This window comes from Podarcis liolepis (assembly GCF_965112155.1).
Source record: "Podarcis liolepis genome assembly, chromosome: 1".
Taxonomy (NCBI): domain Eukaryota; kingdom Metazoa; phylum Chordata; class Lepidosauria; order Squamata; family Lacertidae; genus Podarcis; species Podarcis liolepis.
The window spans coordinates 56,664,725-56,683,010 of NC_139554.1; the positions used below are offsets into that span (position 1 = coordinate 56,664,725).

The 18,286-nt window shown below is 42.4% G+C and overlaps 1 protein-coding gene and 2 long non-coding RNA genes across 3 annotated transcripts in view; 2 read left to right on the top strand and 1 right to left on the bottom strand.

Moving 5' to 3' along the window:
* The window catches only part of LOC310689185, a 94,491-nt gene extending 84,822 nt beyond the window's left edge, over window positions 1-9,669 (top strand). Inside the window, exon 3 of the long non-coding RNA XR_014517386.1 lies at window positions 8,366-9,669. This is a non-coding gene — a long non-coding RNA (uncharacterized lncRNA). The remainder of the gene's footprint in view (window positions 1-8,365) is intronic.
* LOC310689190 overlaps window positions 1-18,286 on the top strand; it is a 606,488-nt gene that overhangs the window by 503,614 nt on the left and 84,588 nt on the right. The window lies entirely within an intron of this gene.
* Window positions 9,822-18,286, bottom strand: part of TRIM44 (tripartite motif containing 44) — an 85,493-nt gene continuing 77,028 nt past the window's right edge. Inside the window, exons 5-6 of the mRNA XM_083465585.1 lie at window positions 18,002-18,128; window positions 9,822-12,669 (exon numbers count right to left, since the gene is read on the bottom strand). Of these exons, the coding sequence (XP_083321711.1) occupies window positions 18,041-18,128 (88 nt within the window). The 3' untranslated portion in view covers window positions 9,822-12,669; window positions 18,002-18,040. The remainder of the gene's footprint in view (window positions 12,670-18,001; window positions 18,129-18,286) is intronic.

Sequence of the window (18,286 nt, forward strand, 5' to 3'; positions counted from 1 at the left end):
GTGCCACTCATCTAGTCAGTTTATGGTAGAGGTGAATTTCTGATTAACAACTTAGTCCCCTAACAGCTTAGTCCCCAAACCACTAATAACACTGATAGTGCTCTTTAATAGCAGTTGATAAGTTGCTGTTTTTCAATCCCATCATTGATGGGGAATTTTCTGCTAAGAACAGATGTGCCATTTGCAAAGAGATAGTTCACCAGAATCCATAAGGGATGATTAAATTCTCATTTGCTTTTATTTAATAATGATGGGCCAGATTCAACTCACCTGGTGCGCTGGGAGCAGCCAGCAAGGACTCCTACTAGCACAACAGGACTTATGCCCACTCCTCCTCCTGTATGCCCCCACCTCCCCAAAATTCACTCTGCAGGGTCCGAAAACACCCACCTGCCCACCTTAAACAGTGCATGGATGGAAGGAAAGTGGAGATAATTCCATCTGGAAACCAGAAAAGATGGTGCTAATAGAATGATTATATCAGTTTGACACTGAATTCCATGCAACATATTTACCACCTGGGTTACCTAATGTTCTACTAATAGCAGTTAGCAACTGAGTATTTTCATATCACCAGAATACTCTCTCTCACGCGCACATTCATTTTTCATCTTCATCCATTGTTCTTGGCAGCTGTTCCACAGGCACAAATCTTTGAAAATAGGGATGACTTAACTTGTGGGACTCCAAATGATCCTGGATTCCAGTTCACATCGGCCGCAGCCAGCATAGCTGAGGTTCAGGGATGACAGGAGCCTAATAACATCTGGAGGTCCACAAATTTCCCACCCTGCTGTAGCATCCCATTAGATATTTGGCCAAACTGCAGTGATGATCACCTCTAGCATCTGGCTACTTATGTATCATTAAAGCTCATGTGTTGGCAGGGGATGGGACTTTCCTAGTCCAGCCTGCTGACAAAGCAATGGATTGGGATGCTCATGCAAATGTCTGTGTTTCAATGGTTTCTCCAGCCCAAATCCAAGGCTACTGATGGAATAAAAGAGGTGCTATGTGTACAGTGTATCCTTGGCTTCATATTGTCAAATCATTCTTCCCAAAGCTGGCTGCTAGAATTGATTCTAAGGCTGCAGGGAGCAGAGATGCTTGCCTTCCATCGCATCATTTTCATTGAGCCAAAGTGTTTCAGTATAGTCCTTTGGCAGAGGTACGGGGTGAATTTCTGCAGATATATAAAAATATTTAATATGGCTGTTAAGAGTGTGCCAGTTCTGTCACTGATTTTTGTCAGTGGATGCAGGCCAGGTCGCACTGAAACCCTGCCACAAAAACTTAAGTTATGCAGAATTAAAAGCAGCACGTATCCTCAGCTTTCTGGGAAGAAGCTAACAATAGAGTCGCTTTTTTTCTTAGGAGTGGCTTAGGAACATGCTCCCTACAGGATGTTGTGCTACAGACCCAAAAGTTCACAGAGGCAGTATATAAATCCCTGCTAGAGGAGAAGGGCATATTTTTTTTCTTGCTCCAATCCTCCACCACAGTTTCAGAGTTGACAGGTTGAAGAACGAAAGGCGCACAACTAGTGAACAGATCTCATGGCTACAAATGAAGCTTCTGACCTTTCAAAGTGTTTGACTCTTCACGTCACCCCGAGGTGAGTAATGAGAATATATCACTCTGCTCTGCTGTGATTTGTTACGGTTTGATTTGTGGCTTTTGTGGATTCATTGGGAGTTCATATCTTCATCCTTCCTGAAACACTAGAACTCAAGAACAGGGGTAGGCTTGCCAAAAACTGGAACAGAAAGATTTGCAGAAATACCTTGCTTTCCGGGATGTTAAAAAAGATAAATGGTCAGTAACTGAGCTGCATGTGCCTATCTTCCTCCCGACACTCCTGAGACTTAAAAAACATTCACATAATAACATGTAAGAACATTTTGCTGAAGCAAGAGAAGTATAAGGCAGTACTGCAGCTCTTATGTTTTCTATCAAGGATCACAGAGTTGTAGAGTTGGAACAACCATAGTCCAGCCCCCTGCAATGTAGGAATCTTTTGCCCAACGGGGCTCAGACTCACAACCCTGAGATTAAGAGTCTGGTGTTCTACCGACTAAGTTATCCCAGTCTTTGCTCAGATCTCACATATTGATTGCTATCTCTACTTTAAAAAGGAAAACTCTTATCTATTTATTTACATTTATATCCAATTTTTGGAGAAACCATTGAGCCCAAGGCAGTGTTCACGTGGTTCCCTGACAGTTGCTACATCATCTCCAAAACTCTCTGCCAAGGCTCCTGTGCTTAACAATGGGCTTTCATTTCTGTGGTGAAGCAGTGATCGGGTGGTACCTTAAATAGTATCAAGTTTCATATTCTTGCTTCATTCTTTTACCTTTTGAGTCACTATGGCATGGAAGGCCTCTCCAAGCTCCTGGAATAGTTGATGGGGCCCGTGTTCGCATTGAAAACTGCCCTCAGGCTTACACTGACTAGTAGGCTTTAAGCTGCTGCCTCTTCCCTACTGCCATTAGCCAAAGCAACAAATCCGAGTATCTCTCCAGGCTGTCTGCAAAGGGCTCTGCTTACTATGGCTCTCCTTTACTCTCTGGTGTGAGGCCCTGAGAACTCCAGAGACATATCTGTCATGCCACTACAGGTAGCTTTCTGGTCCACCTTTTCAAACCAGCAACACTTCAGAGGAACTTCTCTCATTTGATGGCAACATCTCCTCTTTTGGGAAGAAAACCAGTGCACAAAGGAAGGCAAGCAAGCAGAGCTGGACCAAGCCATATTGTTATCCCAGGATCTGAAGAGTGCCTCTCAATTCCCTTGTAAGCCCCACCACATACTACATAAACTCCTATCTTTGTAGTCTATGTAGCAACAGCCTCCCTCCCTTTTTTTATTAAGCTATGAATCATTACAAGGGAGGCTGTTTTCTGCTTTCCTGATAAAGGCCTCTTCAGGATTCCTCTGAGCAGCGCAGTCCCTGTCAAATCAAAACATAATTCAGCCCAATCTAAATAATACATCAGCGCTTGCACAGCATGGCCTCAGAACAAAATGGAAACAATGTAATTCTTTCGCTCGTGGACTAATGTGGTACTCGAACAGTTTATGAGAAGCTGCTGTAGCAATCATGAGGGATAGGGCAGGGTTTAAACTGATAAAAATGCATTAAGCAGAAACCCCGCACATTTCCACTGCGCTGCGTTTAACGAATGTCCTCTTTCCAAGTTTCATCAGGTGTTCTGGACAGCAGAAGACAGGAAGAAGAGTCTGGAAACGATTCCAAAAGCATTAGGATGATTTTCAGCCTGGGATCTCCCCAGTCACAGATTATTGTAGGGTTTCTAATTTTGAAGTGCAGTTTTCACTTGAAAACTTGTATCGGCGTGAAACTTTTTAAAAAGAAAAATCTGAATAATTCAGTGATTAAATATGGTTTTATTTGAAATATGCCCCAAGTCCCTCTTGCAACTCTGAGTTGCTTCTGAGAGCAAACTCCTAAAGGGAACAGGAAACTGACATTTAATAAAAAGCTGAGCACTCGCATAGCCGAGATGGTCCCCACACAATTGCTGAACGTTATTACAAAGCTAAATTTCCCAATACATTACTTCCTTTGCTTGCTTGCTTGCTTGTAGAGAGAAAAATCTTGACTTCTTTTTAATATACCCATTGATGGTTACATGATGGTGTTTTAGAAATATGGGGCTGCAACTGCAAAATTACCGTCATCAGCCAACAGAATAAAAAGTACTTCTGTTTGGCCCATATTATAACCTTTAAAATGGTAACCACTCAGTATTGCAGGGGGGTGGACTACATGACCCTTGGCTCCCTTTCCAACTCTATGATTCTGCGATTCAACCCTCTTCTTCTCTTACCCCTGGTCAAAAGAATTCAGCATGGGTACCTGATCCCAAAAGGGCAAGGAGGACCTCCAGAGCTGTAAGATCCCATATCCTGGCTCTACCCTTCTGCAAGAGTGCCACAATTGATGGAGGAACCTGTGCAATGCTGGATTCTTGCAGATCTTGCATATCAAGCAGTGGGACTTTTCAGATAGGGCAAAAACCCAATGTGAGTTGTCATGTAGCACACCAGAAACCTGAGGCTTTACTAATCGGATATACATGGGGGATAAAATTAAGCATTGCCTGGACTCAAGAAAATGGGGGGGGGGGAATAAAAAACAATGAATACCTGTAGATCTCTCAGATATGGTGGGGGCCATTGTCTCACCTGTGTGGTGTAGTAGTGTGGTGTAGTGGTTAAGAGTGGTAGACTCGTAATCTGGTGAACTGGGTTTGACTCCCCCCTCCTCCACATGCAGCTGCTGGGTGACCTTGGGCTAGTCACACTTCTCTGAAGTCTCTCAGCCCAACTCACCTCACAGAGTATTTGTTCTGAGGGGGAAGGGAAAGGAGAATGTTAGCCACTTTGAGACTCCTTCAGGTAGTGATAAAGCGGGATATCAAATCCAAACTACTACTACTACTACTACTACTACTACTACTACTCTTCTTCTTCTTCTTCTTCTTCTTCTTCTTCTTCTTCTTCTTCTTCTTCTTCTTCTTCTTCCTCCTCCTCCTCCTCCTCCTCCTCCTCCTCCTCCTCCTCCTCCTCCTCCTCCTCCTCCTGGCTTGGTTCATAAACCAAATGCCACCAAAAAGCATTATGTAAGGTCATATGTGTGTTGTCTCTGCAATGGCCCTTAACCTTATGCAAGGCATCAATTGATGTTGCTGTTATTAAGTGATAAAGCCAATGTGCAAACAGCCCGTCGTCATTGGAGATGGCGAGGGCGCTTTGATAATAATTTGAACCATGTGTCTCAGCAATAGGTTGGTAATGTAATATTAACTTCCAGAACAGAGACAGCTCATGGGGCTCATCTGAAACCCATTACAGTAGCACAGGAACTGACACAGGAGTCGTTTAGCTTGAACACTTGAGAGAGGGGGTGAAGCAAGCACACACTTGCTTTCCTCGCAGAGCATTCCTCAGGAGATTCAAGTTACAATCTATTCTCCGTCTGCATCGGTTGAGTTTTTGCATCTACGTGAGAAGTTATTCATATTGCGTGGTTCCCCGAAAGTCACCCTGGACGCTGCAGTTCTTAAAACAAATAGCAGCTAGGCTATTTCCCCCCGTATAAATATTTTATGTTTCCAGAATGAAGCCACTACAGTTTGGATAATGTAATGCGAAGGACGCAAACTTCAATTAAGGGGGTGGAAATTAATGACTGCACTGAGTGCCTCGTTTGGACAACCATTTGAGGCGCCATAAACCGTGATTTGTGAAGTTGTGAATGAATATTGGGGCTGGGCTCTCCTCCCCTCGCCTCTCCTCACCCCATTCTGTCACGTGCTGCCTTCGGCACAAAGATCCTGACTTTTATTAAGCAGTTCCCCCGGGGGAATTTGGCTTAATATTGGTTAAGAAACCCTTTTGAATATTAATATTATTGTTGAAGCACCTGGTGCTCACCATCTTACTCGAACTCCTGGAGCTATATGTGCATACACCCACGAGTAGTAAAGTCCAAAATAATATTCAGCGTGGGTTGTTTAATCCATAGATAGGAAATGGGGAGACAGGGGAAGAAGGCACAGAAATAAATGCACACTTGTCTTTTGCTATAGCCACAATGGCTGTGTTCTGCCTCCGTGGAAATATTTCTTCTCACCTCACCCTCTTGCAAAATGAATACAGGCAACTCCCCTAGTGACACACAACTGCCTAGAACTGCTTTACTTTGCTGTTGGATCTGATGTTAGAAGAAAATATTGAACTGGTTTCAGACCAGAAGTTACGCAACCCATTTCTGTTCACTGGAAACCAGTTTCAGACTGGCATGGACGTGTTTGAAGCTTTGAGCAGTAGCTATTAATATTGAACCATGCATCATCTAGTCCTATGCTTTATTTTCTTTTACTTAATTAGCTGGCTCTTTGAAAGGAGGCTAATTTTCCGGATCAAATTCCCTTGCCTTTGTTACTTTTCAATATATATTTTATGAACATATTTATGTTGCTACTTCTCATTAGTATCCTCATTATCTCTCAAGGATTTATTTGTCAACATCTTATTTCAATAATTAAGAGCAGTTAAAAACAAACTAAAAGGCTGCTTTCTTTTTTAAAAAAACAACAACACCCCATTTTAAATCATTTTTTTCTGGCCTAGAGTCTTCACTTACAGAATGCATTTCATTTCTTTTTTTGCAGCTCAACGTTCTTATAATTGATACTGAATTTAATATTTTATATGCAGGCAGACAGCATCCCATCTCAGGGGCAAAAGGCATTTGCACTATTTGACCTGTCATTTTAAATGGGAGCGTCTGCTGGGAGTGTTGGCAGTGGCTTGGACACACTGCAGAGGGTTTGGAGCTGCCCTTTTGCTTAGGGAGCTCTGCCACTGGATTCATTGCTTAGAAGGCCAGAACTGAATTCCGTGTCATTTCCACTGAGCCAAAAATGAGGAAGAGGTGTCACTCAGCCCAGGCATGAAAGGAAACTGATAATGTGCTAAAAGAAGACCCTAGGCAAACGGTGCGGGGGTTTGCCATGCCAACAAGACGAAACAGAAGCGTCTTACTGAGAATAGCCATCGGCTCAACGAAAGGCAATTTACCCCGGAAAGCCCTTGTGTAGCCAAAAGCCTCCTATATCCAATAAACATTTTATCACCTCCTTCAGAGCATGTCTTCAGCATCGTATCTGTGATAGACAAGAAAGCCTTTTCAGATGATTAAAAACCCCTGGATTTATTCCTTAATGCTGCCCTTGCTCTTCTCTATCCAAGGGTAGTAGCATGTTGCTGCAGCAGACTTTGCAATACCGCTGTCTGCCTCCTAAAAATACACACCCAAATATTGTTGAATGATGGGCATACAAGACACTAGGAATCTGTATGCCAAGCCACAATTTATGGAACGTTCTGTGTTGTAAGGAAAGGTGATCACTGGCAGAATTCTAGGAGCCCCGTGTATTTAATTGTAGAATTGCTGCATTGTTTTAATGGGATTGTTTTATTACGTATTTTAATTATATATGTTTATATTTAAATTTTTAAAATGGGATTTATTGTGCATTTTAATTATGGATGTTTACATTTTTATGTTTGCCTAACTGGTTTTTATACTTTGGAAACCACTTAGAAGTCTATGCTGGCATTAAGCAGCGTGTGGCTAATATATATTGCTAATAACTGAGGTGACAAAAGTGGCTGGGTGACATTAATGGTTCACTATGGTAATTTCCATTGCAAGCGCTATGACAACTAGCCTGTTACGTCCAGTTGTGGAAAGCTTAACATCATTTTCATTTAATACTCTAAACTCCCACTCCCAATTCCAGCGAACAACTTCACCTGGGAATACCATTTCTCTGCAAACATTCTTGGTCTTTGTTGCTCTCTCTGGGTGAAAAGAGCTGAATAAGCACACCTGTGCTTTATTGATACAGCAGGTGACCACAAAAGCCACTGAAAACAACCAATTGCTCACCTGTGATTTTTGCTCTTCAAGCAGTTATCTGGTCAGACACTGCTCGTTCTTTACCTGTGCAGTACCTGGCAATCTGTCTATAGATAAGTAGCTGTACTCACTCCTTTCGGGTACAGACCTTCGCATTTCCTGTGCATGAGTCGAGGGGATAGAGGACCACCTTAGCAGTTTTCTTTCTACAATGCTAGGAAAATTCCAAGGCCCAAAAAGCCACATCATCAGCAGTGGGAAATGAGGGCGACTTGTGTGACTGCCCAAGGTGCTCACCTTAGAAAGTTATAGGTAAGCAACTGGCTTTCCTTCTTTGTGCAGTTATACAACTGGTCAACTGACAAGCTAGCATACCTAGAGGTATGTGCTGAAACAGATGCTGGAGAGCAGCTTTTCCATCCAATGTACAACACTGAATGAATGTTGGAAGAGTGGCCCATATGAACATCTTGGAAAGTTGTGAGAGAGAGACTCTTTGAGAAAAAGCAAGAGACAAATGGGAGGCTTCAGAGGAACCTAAGAGTGCACAGTGGCCAAACAGATGCATATAGTAAGTCCAAAAGAAGGAGCTAAGCACAACATTACTCTCCCCTCCTGCCATTTCTTCCTGCTGGCTTTCAGAGGCATATTGCCTTCAATAGACATAGAGCATAGTCTTTATGGCTACTAGCCACTGAAATCCTTCTTTTAGGAAGACAGCGGAGAGGGGGTGTTTGCCTATATTTTAGTTTTGTTTTGAAGTTGTAATTTTATTTTTTCAGAATTACTGGTATCTCTTATTGTCTGTTTTCATACGAAGCACTTATTGCATCCTTTTATGTGACTGAGGAAAAGAAGAATCTCAAATATAGTTGTCAATCATTATATAAAATTTATGATGTTTTTCAGATGCCACTGGAGAACTATTGGCTTGAAAAACCATCAGATTCATCTCCTGCACTTCTGGGCCAAGAGAGGTCTGCCCAATCACGTGATAGTCACATGATTCATGCATTGAAATGTATGGTGTGTTGTAGTCTCATTGCAGAAAAATGACATGCAGAGTTCAGTGGAGTGGGAGGCCAACCAGAAGAGACTCTGAGGTGTACCTGCCTGGAGACAAAGTCAGCATTCGAAGTAAAGGTCCAGTCCTAAAGTCAAGGAAACAGCAATCCATGTGGTCAGATGATCCAGGGTTCAGGGAATCTGATGATCAAGGGTCAAGATGAACAGGAAGCAGCACGGTAAGGCTAGGAACTACAAGCATTGTTTCCAGCATCTGACTGCTCTCTGCTTAAGGAGGCTGAAGCCAGCTGATTCTCGTTGTTGCCTTTTCCTGTGTCCTTGAAGGCTGATCAGCTGCAGGTGGAGTCGCTCCGGCTTCTCCCCCTTCAGGCTGCTGTTCAGCAGGCGAAGCTGACCCCTGCCCATGACATGGTGTGTCAAGTGGCTTCTTCACCCCACTCTTTCCAATGTGCGATGAATGGAGGGCTGAGAAGAGGAAGCCCAAGTGCCTAGTATTCCACACAAACTCTCAACCCAGAATGATCTGTGCATAGGCTTCCCTTTCTCAGATGCCCAGGCTCAACATGTTGACACATTGTCCCTTTCTACACACAGATCCCATTTTGCATGATTAACACCTCAAAAGGGACTGATATGCCTATTTTTTCTTACTCATTAGATGCCTTCCAAATGCTCACAACCAAATTCTAAGCGATAAGTGATGGGGGGGGGATGCAATATTATCCTTGCAACAGAAGCACTATGTTGATAAACGTATGCCTGGAACCTGGAACTACACATTTATTGTGTGAGAGGGGAAAATAATTGCCTGGAAAGACCCTCAGTATAATTTGCCTCCCTCCATCATATATCTCTGTCCCGTTCTATCTACAGCACAGTGACACTTCCTCTAAATTTTCCAAGAATTCCATAGGGTTATCAGCAAATAGAGAAAGGCTAACTGATGGGTTGTAGTAGGAAGGGGGGAAACTGTGCCCTAACAAGTGGGGCCTAAGCAGAATATATGCCTCTCATGGGAAATCACTCTTTTCCCCAATATGTTTTGTGTCCCACATTTCATGCCCCTGAGCTACCCAGTTCTGTGTTGCTACCAGCCTTCTAATGAAATTTTCTGATTCCTCCCAAAGCCCTCCAAAGTTGAAAGGAGGATAGCCTAGCACACATATGTATAAAGTCATACTGTCTCTCTCAGTACCGGGGTCCTTCAACTCTCCCTTTACAGGCTCCTTTCACATCCCTTCCAACTATACAATTCTATGTCCGAAATGTTGCCAAACAGCTAGGCATGTTCATGGGTTTGAGAAATGTGCAAGTTCAGCTCAATCTAGAACGCAGCAAATGGAGAAAATTGTTTTTATTGATAATGGAGAGATATAGGCAAATCATAACATAACACAGGAGGTTTCACAGTGTATGGAAGACACTAGAAACAGTAGAAAAGAAACAAAAAGCTAACTTCAATAGACAAGCCTTACAGTGGGGTTGTTATATGCCAGACAGACAGTCTGAATTACATATTTTAGCAATCAGATGGACAAAAAATTTCTGCTTGGAATTCTGACAGCATCTATAAGCAAAAGCAAAACCAAAAAAACAAACCATTTCTGCCCCACCCACAAAAGATCCCAGGAAAGGGGATATATATATCTTAGCCCCATGGGAGCTGGCTTCTAGGAACTGAACCAATTTAAGATGCTAACTTCAGTGCAAGTCAGATGGCCATGACTATTTTTTAAATAAAAAAAATAGCCTTCACTTACTGTGCTAAAGAGATTTCCCACCTGTGTTTCCTTAAAACATTAAGGAGTCTGGACTTGCAGAGTTTATCACTTCCAAGTGTCAGCCTCATTGATAAGGCAGGGGTAATTGGTTTGGGCCAGGGACGGTCATTTCAAAATGTACTGGCATCTCACCAAGTGATTTCCATAGCAAAGGACATTGGGCTAATTACCTGGAAATGCACATTTAAACCATTGCTTCCATATCGCCTTCAGCTTACCTGCCTTTAGCATGGCAGAAAGGCATATGTATATTATCAACAAAAATAAAAACAGATCCTGAAAAGGGCATTTTTGTAACAGGCAGTGGGGGGGGGGAGGGCAGGGCAGGGGGGAGCCAAGGCTGCATTGTGAAGGTATGTTCACAGAACAATGCATGAGGAGGTTTCAAGGTGTGCTGATTTCATCTGTCTACACTGGACTTTATGGGATGCTTTCTCCACCATGCAAGCTCTGCTATCTGCTTTCAGCACTTGCCCATCAGCATAAGAGTCCCTCTCTCCCCATGTTACTCAATGATAGCAGCACTCAGGACACCAGCACACCACTTTCCACAATCACCGCTGCATGGATGCTGGCCAGTGAGTCCTTTCAGATATGTCCACCTTTGTAGTCTTCTGAAGAAGATCTGAACTTTTTCTAGGGGCTCCTTTCTTCACTGAGCCTCTGTTCTAGTTAGGAAGCATTAACTTGAGAAGTCTAACTTGCTGTAATTAGAAACCACCATCCTTGCACTTCTTTGATGGTTTGTGTGCCGTTCCTTAAAAAAATACCACAACACTCCCAAATCCTTTCTCTAAATAATCAGTTATGTAGCTTCCTCAAACATTTCCTATGTGGGAAAACATTTGCTTCTACCTTTCCCTCATAAGGCTCACAAGTTTACTGCTCTCAAGTCCCATGATAATTTTAAGAATATTTTTAGGCTACCTTTCAGGGTAGAAAGTCCACTCAAGGAGACTTAAACAAATAGGAAGTAATCAAAACAACATAGGAAGCTGCCTTATGCGAAGCCAGAGCACTGGTCTACCTAGCGTAGTCTATGTTGATGGGCAGAAGCTCTCCAAGGTTTTCGGACAGGGGTTTCTGCCAGCCTTACCTGGAGATGCCATTCAGAGCTGGGACCTTCAGCTTGTGAAGGATGTGCTCTGCTATGGTCCTGCCCATAATCAGTGCAAGTTCCAAACACCACAATGTACCACCTTCAAATTTTGAAAACTAATTATTTTACTTCACCTACAGGACAGCTGTGTACATTGCAAAGGGTGCAGTGCTGGCGAGACCCCAGCCGCCAATCATCTTAATTTGCTCAGAGGCCTCTGTTTAAATTAGCATATGCAAATTTGCATCATGGGCCTATGCCCTTGAAGCTTTTAAGAACCTAGAGGCGCCCCTGTATCTAACCCTCAGGGTCTGCAACTGCAGTCTGCTTCTAGCAAACAGCCTGACTGAAATGGAAGGACATCTCAAGATCTAATACGGTGTGCATTCACAGATGATTCTGGTTTTGCCACTTTATTATCATCATTCGTACTACAACATACATTATAATTATTCCTACTTGCCTAGAGCAATAACAATTCTTTCCAGTATACTAGAAAAACTGCTCAAATCACTTGGGTTGATATATAGGTACACATCAGCCGGTAAAACTCCTATTAATTGTATACAGAAAAGCTTGAGGAATAAATTATCAAAAAAGACATGACGACACTTCAAGGTCAGAAGCCAGAAGGCAAAAAAACAAACAAACAAAAAAACCCTTTAAAAAGAATTGTGAAGTTTAATATACTGGTCATCCCACATTGTAGTTTTTCAGATTTTCAAAATCTCACAGAAACCCATAATGAGAGTTATAATGCCAAAGGTCTGTAGCTTGTGTCTGATGCATATATGTACTAAAAATAAAATAACACTGTTCCAAAGGTTATTTATACCAAAAGCATCTTTTACAGTTAATTAAAATTTTATTCTCAAATATATCTTGAAAGCCTAATTTTTAAAAAGCAAACTTTTATTTCCCCCCATCTTAGCTGCACTGAATGATTGAAACCTAGTCGAGGACCTTGCAACTAAAATGAAAATATGAGCATGTTATTTCCACTTTTTACTGTGATGGCATTTTATATTCATCGTAAGCACCGCGTTTTCAGTCTTGTCTTTGAGAAGATTGTTTGTCAACCCGTAGAAATAAGGTGATTGATGATTGAATAAATCATTAGGCGTGAAAAGAAGTGTGCTTGCAAAGGATGTGTCTGGGAGAAGAGACAGGTTGTCTCGGAGGCAGGAGAAGCATGCTGTAAAAGCAGAAGGCGACTGTTGTTTCTGGCAAAGATTCAGATCATCTTCCAAGGACTTCTTCACCGCAGGAGTTTTCAGTGTAGGACCATCCTCTGCAAGGGAAAATTCCTGTGGGTAAAAGAAAAATAGGAAAGCATGGCATGAATTCTAGGAAAGTCACCAGTTTAGGTTCTCTGACAGGGATGGGGAACCTGTGGTGAACCTTCAGATGCTGGACTAGAACTCCCAACATGCCTGGCCACCAGCCATGCTGCCGGCTGGTGCTGATGGGACTTAGTAGGTTCTATGGATTCAGGAGAGAAACCAGAATTCAAACCATGTGTTTCTTGGCAATTCAGTACTATTAAATTCTGCAGAAAAGCAGTCATTTCATAACTTGTGGTGGTTGCTCTGCTAGAGGAGTTGGGCTAGAGGAGGAGGATGACCAAATATCATCCGACAGACCCAGGATATATTCCACTGCGAGTGTTTTGTCGCTACTGTGATGTTACTGGGTTACAAACCATTTGTAAATTTATTGTTTCCACAGGTGTTGTTATTTACAGTAGCTGTCTGTACCAATACATCATCCTTGACACAAGCCTTGTTGGTTGCCTTTATGACAATTCACTCACCATCTGTGGTGTGTGATATAGGGAATATTTTGCTGCATACCATATTAACTGTAAGTTATAACCACTGCTTAAAAAAAGACAATGGGTTTGGTTATTGGGAGCTTCCTTAGAGGGCATAATGTTGTATTTTTACCTTCTATCAAAAATGTGCATTAGACTCCATGTGAATGGTGTGCAGGTATATTCACGTACTCTAAAGGAGAAATTGTGCCGAAGTACAGGATTTGACTTCTGAGCGTCTTGTCTTTCTGTCTCTTCGACACTATATTTAAAACTCCTGACAAGAGTATCTTCTCTTACAATAGCCAACCTATAAAATCTACCTCCCCTGAGACTTAAATACATGCACACACATCACCTTCTTATCTTGATTAGATCTTTCAGTCTGATCACTAGCCAAAACCCTGGACCAAAAATGACTTAAGAGAAACAGAAATAAGTTGAACATGCAGTTGGAACATGCTAGGGTCTAGCAGGTCCCCACTGCAAGCTAAATAATGCGTATTACATTGTGGTTCTATCCTTCCCTAACCCCTTTAAAGAAAGAAGACAGCATTCTCAGCCCAGCAGATGTCTTTGACAGAGATTAAAATTTAACCTATGGGTAGCTCCATGAAAAACGGGTTTTCAAAACCTCTGTGTTCTGAAGGATGCTCCTGAAATGATTGACACAAAGAGCTTGTTAAATTTTAAGTCAGCCTCCTGCTTCCTGCAAGGGCAGGACTGTCAGTTCTAGATACAGAGACGTTCCATCTATTCACAGAGCAGGTAAAAACACAGATAACAACCATGTAAGGTTTCTGTGACACTGCTCCCCATTAGTCTTTCCCACCCATGGCTCAACGAAGGTTTGGGGGCTTTCCCTGCTGGGACTATGTAACATTTCCTAAAAGGATGTTGGATTCAGGGTGTGCCAATACCAACTCCTGCCAGCAAGTTCTGAACTAGAATAGATTTTTTTTACTTAAGAGTTACACCTACATATTCAAGCGTTATTTTTGGACATAACTCAGAGGTCAATGTTCTTTCTTTGGTCCAAAAGAACACCGGTTATTCCTTCAGCTCATCATTATGAGGCAGAGACATGGCTATCCACAACTTCTGGCAATCTGAATTTGCTACACGTCTCCAATATCTGCATGCTGGACATAATTATTAGACTAGATCTGCAGGGTTGGAAAGGACCGTGAGAATCATCTAATGCAGTGGTACCTCAGAAGTCCATTCAGCTTCCAAAACGTTCAGAAACCAAGGTGCAGCTTCTGATTGGCTTCCGGATTTGCGGCGTTCGGGAGCCAAAACGTTCAACTCGCAAGGTGTTTGGGATCCAAGGTACGACTGTACAACCCTCTGCAATGCAGGAATATGTAGCTAGCCTGTTTGGGGATTGAACCAGTGACCTTGGTGTTATGAGCACCACACTCTAACCAACCCAGCTAACCGGCAACTGCAACGTAACCCCATGGGATTTAAAGGCTATTGTTTTGACTTCTATACAAATGCCTTGATATTTCATGCGATTTACACTTTCCATCTGATTCTGCCCAATGCATGCTTCTAAAAAGCCCTTGCTACAGCTTTGCATTTGCCCACTTCCTACTTTGCAATGGCCACATTGTATCGAGCTATATAGCAAGGGCTCCCACCTAAGCAGCAAGTTTGAAAGGCTATTATTTATTTTGATGGCTTGCTGAAGTCAGGAAAATAATACCCTCTTGTAAATGCTGTTGCAGAAAAGAGTCAATTTTCATTTTAGTTAGCGACGATCAGGATCTATTCCTAGATTTGCTGAATAAAGATTTAATCATTAATTCCGCGGCGGAAGCAGAGGCATCACAACATTGGAGTAAAAGCAGGCAGACTTAGATAGATCTTGTCTGCATTGTGGATTCTTAATCCAAGGTGTCTTGTCTCAATATCATTGGACCATCACTAAACACCTCACTGTGTTCTTCACAATGCAGAAGCTCAGCACCTTCAACCCTAGTCTGGAAAGCTGGGAGCACAGTGGTACCTCGGGTTATGTACTTAATTTGTTCCGGAGGTCCGTACTTAACCTGAAATTGTTCTTAACCTGAAGCACCACTTTTAGCTAATGGGGCCTCCTGCTGCTGCTGCGCCACTGGAGCACAATTTCTGTTCTCAGCCTGAAGCAAAGTTCTTAACCTGAAGCAATATTTCTGGGTTAGAGGAGTCTGTAACCTGAAGCATATGTAACCCGAGGTACCACTGTATATAATTTATTTTTTGTTTTTGGAACACTTGGTCTTAGTCTCAAGCAGAAAAAAGCACAGCAGGAAAGTCAAAGCAGATTGTGGATGTTGGGAGGGAGAGGGATGAGAAACCTAATAAAACCAGTCCCATAAATTTAGGCCAAGCAAAGGTTTCTAGGAAACAAGATCCGAGTTGGTGGAGACGAGACAAGGCGAGCCACACCATGCATAAAAAGCAAATCCTCAAAGCTGATCTCCACCCCTTCTGCCATTCCAAGCATATCTATATGAAAGTGTTTTGTGAGCAATCGGGAAACGGTGCGACCCTGGAGAAATAATTAAGAAATGAGCTCTACTGGCTGGTGGCATCTGTCCCGAAAGGGAACAAAGTGTCTTTTGTGAAGTCTTCTCTGCAGGAAAAAAAAAGCCTCCTAGAGTTTGAGCAACATCCACAGCCTCCCCTGGAATTAAACCCAAAGCAAAGCTTTATTGTTCCCTTTCACTTTGACTGCCGCGTGTGGGGGTGAAAAATCCCAAGAGGTTTTAAAATATTACTGATAGGCTAGGCTTGGCTGCTTTTTTCCCAGGACATGAATCAACTTTATTGCGAAAAACAAAAAGCCATTAGTGTTATTGAGGCACAGACAGTGTCGGTGAATATACGCAGGGGTGAAAGGGTAAACAAATACTTTCAGCAGCATGAAGATACGCTTCTGCTGTTTTAAAAATGGATAGAAAATGGATATTTTGAAGAATTGCCCAGAAAGTAGTGTAGCAAAAATTTTAGGCATGAACAAAATCTTAAGAGGTAAAAGATATGAGGCATGCCACTTAAACGTCCCGAATCTCAGGTTTCAAGGGAGGGATGGACTCTGGTCCCAATTCTTGCATTATTTTGGGATCCTTCACACATGACATTTTCCCTTAGTAGATTAGATCCTGTCAGTCAGATTCTCAAGTGCCCTAAGCAACGAACAAGCTTCACTGCTTTCAAGACTGCATCTAGATCAAGGGAAGTAATAGTGCCACTGTATTCTGCTCTGGTCAGACCTCACCTGGAGTACTGTGTCCAGTTCTGGGCACCACAGTTCAAGAAGGACACTGACAAACTGGAACGTGTCCAGAGGAGGGCAACCAAAATGGTCAAAGGCCTGGAAACGATGCCTTATGAGGAACGGCTAAGGGAGCTGGGCATGTTTAGCCTGGAGAAGAGGAGGTTAAGGGGTGATATGATAGCCATGTTCAAATATATAAAAGGATGTCATATAGAGGAGGGAGAAAGGTTGTTTTCTGCTGCTCCAGAGAAGCGGACATGGAGCAATGGATCCAAACTACAAGAAAGAAGATTCCACCTAAACATAGGAAGAACTTCCTGACAGTAAGAGCTGTTCGACAGTGGAATTTGCTGCCAAGGAATGTGGTGGAGTCTCATTCTTTGGAGGTCTTTAAGCAGAGGCTTGACAACCATATGTCAGGAGTGCTCTGATGGTGTTTCCTGCTTGGCAGGGGGTTGGACTCGATGGCCCTTGTGGTCTATTCCAACTCTATGATTCTATGAAGACAAGAGACTGGAGGAGAGGTTATAAAAAATAAAGTCTGCCACAGGTAAGCCGTGCTTACAAGTCATAGCAGAAGGCAACTCCATTGCATAAAAGAATGCAAATATTATTACTACCATTAATATTATCCATGGAGTATTCTTGGCAGAGATAATATGAGGGCACAAGGAGAAGGGGACAACAGAGGATGAGATGGTTGGATAGTGTTCTCGAAGCTACCAACATGAGTTTGACCAAACTGCGGGAGGCAATGGAGGACAGGAGTGCCTGGCGTGCTCTGGTCCATGGGGTCACGAAGAGTCGGACACGACTAAATGACAACAACTATTAATATTACTACTTATTAATAAACACACTCAACATGTCTCAACCACAAGTAGATAAAAATGGAGTACTTTTTCCTAACAGATCTGAAAAGGTTGCCCCTAGACTACCACTGCATCAGCTCTAATTGATTAGACATTTTGAAATATAAAAGTAGATTCCTTATGGGACAAGTTAGAAACAAGTATAATCCAATTGATTTCAATGGTAAGTAAGTTAAATTAACTCAATTTCAATCCAATTCATCACCTTCCTGGTTTGATCCCATAATGCTCTCTGACCGTGAAAAACATTGGTTCTATTGCTCTACAACAGCAAACATAATAAAAGACCTTTACAACTTTGGGGATTTTCTCATCTCTTTGGTTGCCTGTGAACTGGTCAGTCCTCCTGTTTCTCAGCTGATGTGACCCAAAAAATATCTCTGAGATATTTCCCTAACATTATGGAAGCATCAAACACATTACTTTGACTTTTTAAAGACTTGTTTTCCTGGCTACAGGACAGATCACAACATGTTCTTGTCTCAATTTATCCTAATGATCTTGTGGATTAGATTAGGCAGAGAGATAATGACTTGCTCAAGGCAACCGACAGAAAGCTTCTTGGCTCAGAGAGATATGAATTCTGACCTCCTACTACTCAAACCATATCTCTAACACTTACCAGGTCTGCACCATACATTGCATGCCTGTATTATAAAGTTGTAGCTGCTAGATAAAAAAAATACCTGCACCATGTCCTCAGAAGCCCAACAACCTTTGCTGATTCAACAGGGTCCATTGGCAGGCGAAGGATCGTCATCGTTGTATCGCCTATTCCTTTGGGGAGGACTTGGTGAAGGGAGAGAGTCAGCCCTAAATGGGGGGGGGGGGAGGAGAATAAACAGAGAAGTTTTCAGACTTGCCTTTAAGCCTATGAATTACAGTAGGAAAAGGGATTATTACTGCATGTGATGTCAAGGCCTATGGTGTCCACACATTCACACCAGAAGTATGAATACCTAGCTCATAGA